Genomic DNA, 9,774 nt, shown 5'->3' with positions numbered 1-9,774 from the left:
GATAATGTTAATATATCAAAAATAATGACATTTTGAAAGCTGGAATGAAATTATGATGAAAATATTGAATTTATATTTTCACCTGTAAATTAATCACATTAAACTTATTTAAAATATATTTTGAAATATGTCCAAATTTTTTTGAATAGTTCATTTTGTTAAATTTCCAAAAAAAATAAATTTTCATATTTCGATCATATTTCTGTTTCCACTCACCAAATCTCTCTGTAATGAAAACAAAATCTTGACAATGTTATTATTTCCATTTTTGTGAAGTTTCATAAGAGAGAAAAGAAATTTGATCGAAATATGAAATGTTTATTCCATTTGAAAATTAGACAAAAGGAACTTTACAAAAAAATTTTGACAAATTTTCACTCTCTTTAAAGAATTATCTTTATTATGTTGGATCTTTAATAAAAGTGTTGAAGTAGATGAAAAGCAAGTGGTGAAAGTGTCAAGATTATAAGTGTTTTCTTTTATAGATAATTGAAGGGTGGAGGATTGTCTATGAGTGTATTTTTAATTATTTTCACATCATCCAGCCAATTAAGCTTTGTAAGATGCTGTGAGTTTGTTGCAGAAGCGCCTTCATTTCATCAGGAAAGCTCTTGTTCAGTCATGAAATCACAGATGGAAGTGCAAACCCATCAGCAGATTCAGGATCAACAACAGAAAAATATTCAATTTTCTGTGGTTCTTATACGAATCAAGAGTTTTCATTTTTCGGATTATTCACGTGATGTTTTGAGTTTGAAAGCACTCTCGGCGACAATTCATCCTATTTTTATATCAGATCTTCATAATTTTTTTTTCCATGAAAATAGTCGAGCTGTGAATGCAATAATTACAAACACATTGGTACAATTTCGCAAGCCGATTGGCACTTTCATTTTTTTATGTGTTTCTTTTCAGCTCTGGGTGGAGCTTTGCAAAGTGATTTTCAGTATCTATTGAAACATTTTCATAAGGTGAGTCTTCATTATCTGTATCATTAATTTCATTTTCCATCTGTGGGAAAAAACTTTCAAATTTTTTCGCATTTGTAATAAAAAATTTGGTTCGCTCATGACTTAATTTATCTTTCTCAAATTTCAAATAAATTTGGATTTTCATGTCTGAAAACAAGAGTTATTATTCTGATAATATAATGGTTTGAGGCCTCACATGTGTTAATCAAAAAATTAACCCATTTTTTTCACATTTCCAAATCACAAAAAATTTTTCAGAAGTTCATAATTTTTCAATGAAAATATCTGAAGTGTGAAATTCTGTCCTGGCTTCTTTTTGTTCCACTATTTTAATTGTAAAAAAAGGCACTGCAGCTTCAAATTTTTTTTTTCTGTATTTTATCTTTTTCTTTTGAGTTTTCATGCTCAGAGCGTTACACTTCAAAAATATCTTTTTTTGCAACAAAAAATTCTATCAAAAATGAGAAGATATTTATTAAAGTTTTATTCAATTGTTTTTCCAAGTTCACAGACAAGAATCTGAATAAAAATTCTAAGCCTCTGCGACAGACCGACATTTTTTAAACAACTCGACAACTCGACCAACAATTTTGTCGAGTTTAATTTTTTAATTATTAAAAAGATTTTTTCATTTTTTTTTAATTTTTTGTTAATGAAAAACGAAATAAAATCATAATTTATGTTTTTTTATCGATAAATATTCATTAAAAAATGTGGAAATGAAAAATCATAATTTTTTATTTTTTTTAAAAAATTCTAATAATAAAAATGGGTTATCGACAGATCTTTGTCGAGATCAGTCGAACGACAAAGATCTGTCGTTTGACAAAGATCAGTCGAGTTGTAAAATGTAAATGTGAATAAATGATTTTTTAACAAATAATTATTATTTTTTATTTTGAGACTTTCACTCACTTGAAGATTTCACTTTTTTTCATTTTTGAATCATGCTTGTTTCGATTTCTTTTTTTGAAGTTCAATGATTTGGATAAATTTTATTTAAAATGATGCATTGTTCAAACAACGCTTTTTAATCATTATTTACAAGAAGAAACAGAGTATTTTGTGTTTCAAACAACAAACATTTATTTATTTATTTTTTGTTTTTTATTTTATGTTTTTTGTTTTTTATTTTTGATTCATATTTGATAACGTTGTTTCAGTCATAACATTTGATTGTTGCGGTAATTCTATGAAATGATAAAATGGTTGTTTGAAGACTGTTATTATTACTAATAATTTCAAAAATCTTTTGTTCAAAGTTAAAATTTGCACAAAAATATATGATGCGATTCTTTTTCTATAACATGAAACTGTGATAACATATAAGGGTCGAAATTCTATTTTCTAAACAAAAAAAGTGAAGAATCATTGTTCAGATAATTCCGTATTATCCAGAGAATGAAATGTCACTCTATTGGAGTGCATCAGCAAGATGACATGAAAATTAGGAAACTGAAATGATGATGAAGGATCAGATGGAGCTACATGCGAACCCGAAGAGGACTGTGGAAAAGAAGGTTGCTGGAATGATGAAATAGTTTGATGACGTGGAAAACGTCACATTTGTCGAAAGAAATTGTTTGAAAGAAGAGAGAAGGCGAAAGGGGGAAGAATGAGAATGAGAAGAAGAGGAAGAAGAAATAAAAGATTTTGAAAAATCATGTGATGAAGAGGAGGAGGAGAAGGAGGAGGAGGAGAAAAAGGAAAAGAAGGAAGAAGAAGGAGAAGAAGGAGAAGGAGGAGGAGGAGAAGATAGTGACGAAGAAATTTGACAAGAAAATGGTAATAAAGTTTAGAAAGATGAGTGAAATGGAAAAGAAGATTATCATTGAATGAAATACACCACAAAATCAAATTATTTCAAAAAAAAACCAAAAATATTAAATCGCTAAATAAAAGTCACTCAAAAAGTGCAATGAAACAACAATCGCATCACAGAATTCTTTTCTTTCTCTTTCTCTCCTTTTCTCCTTCTCTCTCTTTCTCAAAAAAACAAAAATAAATAAAAAATTTCATCCTTTCTATCAAACCTGTCTTTCTCTCTTAACCCCATCAATTGTAAACTCCCATCTTCCGTTTGTCCTTTCCTTCTCTTCCACCCTCTCGTTGTACTTCAAATCTCTCAACAGCATCTCGGTATCTGCAACTGGATCCTTCGAATGAAGCTGCTTGCTCAGCGTGGCGATTGCTTTGGGTGAAAAATCCTGAGGGGGAAGAAGAGGGAAGAAGAGGGAAGTGAAGGGAAGTGGAATAGAATGGTTGATATTTCATTTATACACATAGAAAGAAAAAAATAAAGAAAGAAAGATGATCATAATAATATTAAATAATAAAAATAAATGACATCATTTAAATTGCAACATATATATAAAAGAATAATCACAAATAAATATCAACTCCATGATTTCAATAAACAGAATTAACACAACCTTCAGCTTGTCCACATTCCAACCAGCTAACGCTCTCTGCATCTTCGAATTCATCAGCATCGTTGCTGTCTGCACAATCGGATCATTCTCATCCACACCCACACTCACATCTCCATTTCTATTGATTTCACTTCCTTCTCCTCCTTCTCCTCCTTCTCCTCCTTCTCCTCCTTCTCCTCCTTCTCCTCCTTCTCTTTTTCCTTCTCTTTTTCCTTCTCTTTCTCCTTCTCTTTCTCCTTCTCCTCTTCCTTCTCTTCCATATACATTCCTCGATGTCATCCCTCTCTCTTTCGCCTGTCTCACAGCAGAAAGAGGTGGAAGCACCATTCTTCTGCTTTTTCCGCCTCCGTCAGCAGATGAAGCTCTCATTTGAGAAGAAGAAGAAAAAGAAGAAGCATCAGAAAATGGACAGAAATTGGCATTGGTGTTTTTCAGTCTGTCTGTTGCTTCCCACACAATCACATCTGAATCATCAGAAGCAAACGGGTTGGTGAAGCGAGGAGTGAATTGGGTTTGATTTTGACTTTGAATTTGATTCAAAATTTGTGATTGCGTTTGTGTTTGGCCTTGGAATAGAGGGTAGTCTCGGCCAACAGGACGGCCTGGAGTGAATGTGGAAGAAGAAGAAGAGAAGGAAGAGGAAGAAGGAGAAGAAGGTCGACGAAGAGCGGGAAGTTGTTGTCTTGATGCTGATGATGGACGTTGTGATTCTTCTTTTATGAGATGTTTATGAAACGTTGATATGGATAAATAAATAAAATCAACAAAGTCGAAGAAATCAATTTATCAATAAATCAATTATAAAAAGTTGTAAATTAATCAATTCTATTTAAAAGCATACGACGTAATGTTCCATCGACACTTTGTGCGAGCGGGCGCAGGCGAGCGGTGCGTGCGGGAGAAATGCCGCAGAAGAGAGAAGCAGGTGGAGTGGATAGGAGCCTGGCAGTGGAGAAAGGAGACAACGGAGTGAGCTGGAAAGAGCGGGAGGTGATTGGATGAAGGGAAGAGGATGGAGTTGGGTTAATTAAAGCGACTGAGAAGAGGTGAAGGAAGGATATGAGAGGAGGAGGAGGAGGAAAAAGAGAAAGTTAAGGCACTTGTAATATGAAAGATGGAGTTGTAGAGTGTAATGTGAGGTGCTGTGATGAAGTGGCATGAAATGGAAATTGAGTGTCAATTGAAGATGGCTGTGTTGTAGTGGGCAGAAGCAAAGGAACAAATGAAATGGAAGAGGATGAAGAAGAAGAATAGAAAAATTTTAATGCATGAGTTATTTTTCTTCGAGCTTTTTAAATAACAACGTAAAAATTATCGCTATTTATCAAATCCACATCAACAGCAAAGATATCACAAAAATCTTCCATTCATAATCATTGAATTTATCACAAAACAGCAATCTTTGGGATTCCTTTCATATATCTTCTCCAGTTTTTTCAAAAATGTCTCATTTGTTTTCAAAACACAAAATACATTATTATTATGGTTGAAAAATTTTTAAAAAATTTCAAAAAATAAAAAAATAAAAAAATAAAAGAATAAAAAAAAAAAGAAAGAAACAGTAAATTTTAGGTAATACAGATATATTCACGAATTGCAAAATTCGGGAAAAAACAATCATATCAATCTTTTCGACAAATGAATAATTATTCGACCGACAAATTGCATGCAAAAAATATGTGTCGCAGAGGCCTAAAAAATTCTTCAAAACAATCATGATATATATTCGAATCATTTATTCTTTTTTCTCCAATAAATTAATTAATAAAAATATTCAAAAGCCAAAAAGTCAATATCATTGAGAATTCGATAAATAATGTTCATTCTTTTTCAAATGCTTTTATTTTAATGAAAGCACTTTGACAAATCAGACTTCACAATTTTTCAAAAAATATCATTTATTCTATAATAGTTGGAGTTGAAGATAAACATTCATCAATAAAAATTTTTTAATTTTCCTGAACCTCTCTTCAAAAAAAAAGCGCTTATTCCATTTTCCATTCATTTGAAAAACATACAACTTTTTCAAGAAAATACCCATTATAAAATTGATTATTAAAGAAATTGTTTTTTTAATAACTACGGGGAAGATTCGAATTATAAGTTTATCACATTGTTATGCTTATATTTTTGTACTACATCCAAATCGTTTTCTCTGAAGATATGGATTTGGTGGAAGCAGTTGAAAGTGTGCCAAAATTTGGCTCTCCACCTTGTCCCCGAGAAGGATCATTCTTCCATTTCATCAATACCCCACAAAGAAAAGGATTGTTTATCGGTGGTGGAAGGGGTGTTGATGGAAATATCATTAAAGATGCATATTTTAATGATTTGAGCCGGAATTTGTGGAATATTGCTCCAACGACAAATCTTGATGTTCTTCCCGATCGGTACATGTGCGTATCATTTTGCGTTGAAGGCATTATGTATATTTGGGGTGGATTAACCAGTTGTGGACTTTGCAAAGAATTGCTTTCATTTGAGTTTGAACGAGGCTCTTGGGAAATCTTCCCGCAATCAGGAAGAATACCTTGCGAGAGATATGCCCCCTGCACGGCGGAAACGTCGTCTCACGTTTATATTTTTGGTGGACAGGGAATTCATGGACTTTTGAATGATTTGTGGGAACTGGACAAACAGACATTTTTGTGGCATTGCTTGCGCGAAAATGATCCCACAAAAAATCCACCCCCGCTTCGCGATGGGGGAGCATGCGTATTCAAAGATTATTTGTTTGTTTTTGGAGGTCTGACAAATAATATTGATGACAATCCAAATGTTTACAGGATGAAACTGTCAAATCCTGATGATTGCCAGTTAATTGAAATAATTACTGATTATCCTTTTAGTGGAGCTATTTTTCGATCTGGATTAACAAGTTACACTTCGGAAACAGAATGTTTCGGATTTATATATTGCGGGAAGGAAGGAACAAATGCAAAACCGTTGGATATCTTATTTGTTTTGAATCTGACTGCAACTGGGATCAACCCTAACGTGAAAAATTTCACGCTATATGGTTTCATATTTAATTCTGGATTTGGTCTAATGGGAATATCTTGCACGATGGATGAAGAAGGAACCTTGTATGCATTTGGCGGAAAAAACGGAGATTATGCAACAAACAAACTTCATCGCGCATCAAAAAAAGAATGGACAGGCTCAAAAAGTGAAAAAGCCATCAACTCATTTTTGACCAATAAATCGGAACACTTATCTTTTATTCTGAACAATAAGAGAAACATTGAAATTGGATTGTCTGGCAAATTTTATGATACTTCACTTCCTGTGACAAAACATCATCTTGCTGAATTGAATGGAGAAATAGCTATCGTGGGAGGATACAACCCTGAGTTAAAGAAAATGATGGCAATTAACAGATTATTTGATCTTTATTATGGGGAATGGATAGAACCGTTTGATTTTCAATATTGTTCTGAAGACGTACCTTTTGTTGCTGAAGCTGCAGTTGCTGCGTTAAATGGAAGAATTTTTGAATTTGGCGGAGCGACTTATGATAGCAATGGAGATTTTGCAACAATGAGCAATGACCTTTTTGAATACAATGACGTTTCACATTCTTGGCAAAAGATAAAAGTGAAAAATGATTTCAAACCACCGAAAATGTGCCGTTCTGGTGCCACAATATATGAATCGGTGTTATACATTGCTGGAGGTTGCGATATGAACAAAATTCTGCAGAAAGGCATATGGGCATTCAATTTTGCCACATCAGAATGGCTCAAAGTTATGGAAATGCGCATTGCGGTTCAGAGACCAACAATATTTGTGAAAAGCATCATTCCAAGAGAACACTTAATTTATCCTAAAAAAAGCAAAAGCCAATATTTGAATAATGAAATGGAAAAGTTGAAAGCTTTGAACGAAAAAGTTAAAGGAGATGATCAAAAGCCAATTCCACATTTATTTGTTTGTGGTGGAGATGAAAGAGAAAAGCCAGTCGAAGCTTGTTTTGCGCATCCGCTCGAGGTTTCAGATTCTTATGGAGGATGGATAAAATTAAAGGGTCCAAAATTCCCTATTGGTAGCTCTGGAGTTGTTGTTGGAGACGGAGAAATTGTATTTGTTGTTGGAGGAGAGGAATCTGGCGTTGCAAAGAAATCATACTTATCCATGTCCACTTTCGATGAATACGGAGAAATCAAACTTGCCACACACAAATATGACGAGGATAGAGAGGAAATGGATTTCCCTATAGTGCACGGTAGTTGCGCTTTTGCACTTGATTCACTTTATTGTCTCGGCGGCTATGCAGTTAGCGACAGAATGACTCCACTTCCGATTGCCACAAACAAATTCACAAGAATAAAATTGAAGAGTCACCTTTCTGGCTGCGCTCCAGGATCATATTTTAACAATGAAACAAATAAATGTGATCTTTGTGATCATGCAGCATATTCTTCGCGCTTGAACCAAACAGAATGCGAAAAATGCCCAATTGGCTCAGATTCATGGGGATCTGGATCATCGATTTATTCATGTGTTCCTTGTAAAGAAGGCACATACATGCCAGAAATTAACCATTATAATTGCACGGATTGTGAATCAAATAGTAGCTGTATTGTTGGGTCAGCTGCAAACAACAACACGTTGCAGAGAAAGCCGTTTGAGTGCACAGAGCAGCCAAAATCGTATGATCCTAATTCGAACAAAGAAACAATGTTCACAGTGTTGTTTTATGGTGTGTCACTGACACTTGGCTTGATTGTAGCTGTTGTGTGCTTTTGCCTGCCAACACGAGACAAACTGTACAAACTGGATCAATACTCCAACACTTACAAGGATGTTCTGGATGAAAAGACACACAAAGCTATAAAGACTGTTAAGAAAACGAGTTATGGGGGATGTGTTTCGATAATTGGCATTTGCTTTGTGGTTGGTGCAGCTTCAGCAGTAATTGTGTTATTTTTTTTGATCAACACGCTCGAGAATCGAATTTATGTTGACTCAAAAGTCCAGAATATAACGCTGGATAAATACACCAACAAAAAGATGGAGTTCATAATTCGGTTGAGAGATTATTCGGGGGAATGCGTAAAGGATGTGAAAGATAAACTTGCTGAAGCACAAGGAGAATGCTCTTCACTTCTTGGGATTGGAAAAACGTCATATGACCCACTAAGTTTGTTGTAATTTTTTTCAAAAAAATTAAAGTTTATCTTTGAAAAATAAATTGTTTTCATATTTCTTGTTTTATAATCTGCTTTGCTTGTTGTTTCAAAATGAAACTTTTTAGATATTTATCCCACTGAACCGGTTGCTATCGAGCCAAGATGCAGTCAGTCTCCGTCTCCAAACAAATTATTCGCATCAACAACAGACTGTTCAATTCGACTTTCAGGAGAAAACATAAGCGTTGATACGATTGAAAGAAGAGCAAAACTTCTGTCGTTCTATTCGAAAGAGAAAGATGCGTTCTTTTATGGAATCGATGGGTTCATTTCAGTTGATTCCGGAATAACACAGCAGAAAGGGTACTTCTTCATTGACTCTTCGTACCAGTCACAAGCAGAAAGTCATTTTGATGGTGATCCAGCGCATATTTTCAAAGGCGGAGAACAAACGCAGGTTGTTGCTGAGCTGATGGTTAGCAAGTATGAGGAGAACAAGTGGAAGCACATTGTGCAGATGGGGCACGAAGCGAGCAGGATTTCAATCAAGCCAGGCTCTCAAGTGAAGAACAGCGGATTAAGCCTTGCGCTTAGTGTGGGAGTGGATGTGCTTGTGGAGCTGTCACAGACGGTGGTTGTGACGACGAGGTCGTTTAAGACGTCGGCTGTTGGTCTGATCACTGCATTGGGAGGAACTTTTGTGTATTTGAATTACATTGGGAAGCTGATTCCGGTGGTGGAATTTATATTCAGCGGGAAATTGTTCTGTGGCTGCTGCAAAAAGAAGTGGAAGGCATCAAGCTTTAAAGGTCGCATGAGCAGAGAGCCTCTTCTGGACGATGAGAGAAAGAAGATCCAGATGGAAAGTGATGATGTGACACAAGACATGGTTGGGTACTCATTGTAACAGGTATTGTTGATATTTAGTTTTTTTTATGAACGAGCTATTATTTCTGTTACTGATGTTATTGACGGAGAACTGCCATTAAGCCACATGGAAGTCACAAATCATGATCCATTAAAATACAGACATTGAATATGTTTCTTTTTATATGTATTTTTTTGAAGATAAGTTTATATTAGCATTGAAATATTTTTGCTAATTAATATAGTTTTGAAATTCAGATCATTATTAATGCACATTCAAAGAAATTATTATCTTCATTAATTTCGCTATTTTTTCCATATCTATTGCTATATATGTTTAGTTGTTGAGATTAATTTTTTAATTGTATAAGA

The 9,774-nt window shown here is 34.3% G+C and overlaps 2 protein-coding genes across 2 annotated transcripts; one reads left to right on the top strand and one right to left on the bottom strand.

Annotated features, from left to right (window-relative positions):
- Nucleotides 1–2,998: 2,998 nt before the first annotated feature.
- Nucleotides 2,999–3,772, bottom strand: MONOS_5496 (uncharacterized protein; the record flags this gene model as incomplete). The annotated part of the gene is made up of 2 exons (XM_067875648.1): nt 2,999–3,178; nt 3,404–3,772. 2 exons carry the CDS (start codon nt 3,770–3,772, stop codon nt 2,999–3,001), a joined length of 549 nt encoding a protein of 182 aa, XP_067721604.1.
- Nucleotides 3,773–5,521: 1,749 nt separating this feature from the next.
- On the top strand, nt 5,522–9,442 carry MONOS_5495 (uncharacterized protein; the record flags this gene model as incomplete). Its single annotated transcript, XM_067875647.1, has 2 exons — nt 5,522–8,546; nt 8,661–9,442. The coding sequence occupies 2 exons, from the start codon at nt 5,522–5,524 to the stop codon at nt 9,440–9,442; spliced, it is 3,807 nt and encodes a 1,268-aa protein (XP_067721603.1).
- Between the last annotated feature and the right edge of the window lie 332 nt (nt 9,443–9,774).

The sequence above is a fragment of the Monocercomonoides exilis genome (assembly GCF_001643675.1).
Source record: "Monocercomonoides exilis strain PA203 chromosome Unknown scaffold46-794033, whole genome shotgun sequence".
Lineage (NCBI taxonomy): Eukaryota > Preaxostyla > Oxymonadida > Polymastigidae > Monocercomonoides > Monocercomonoides exilis.
This window is presented reverse-complemented; position numbering and strand designations above follow the sequence as displayed.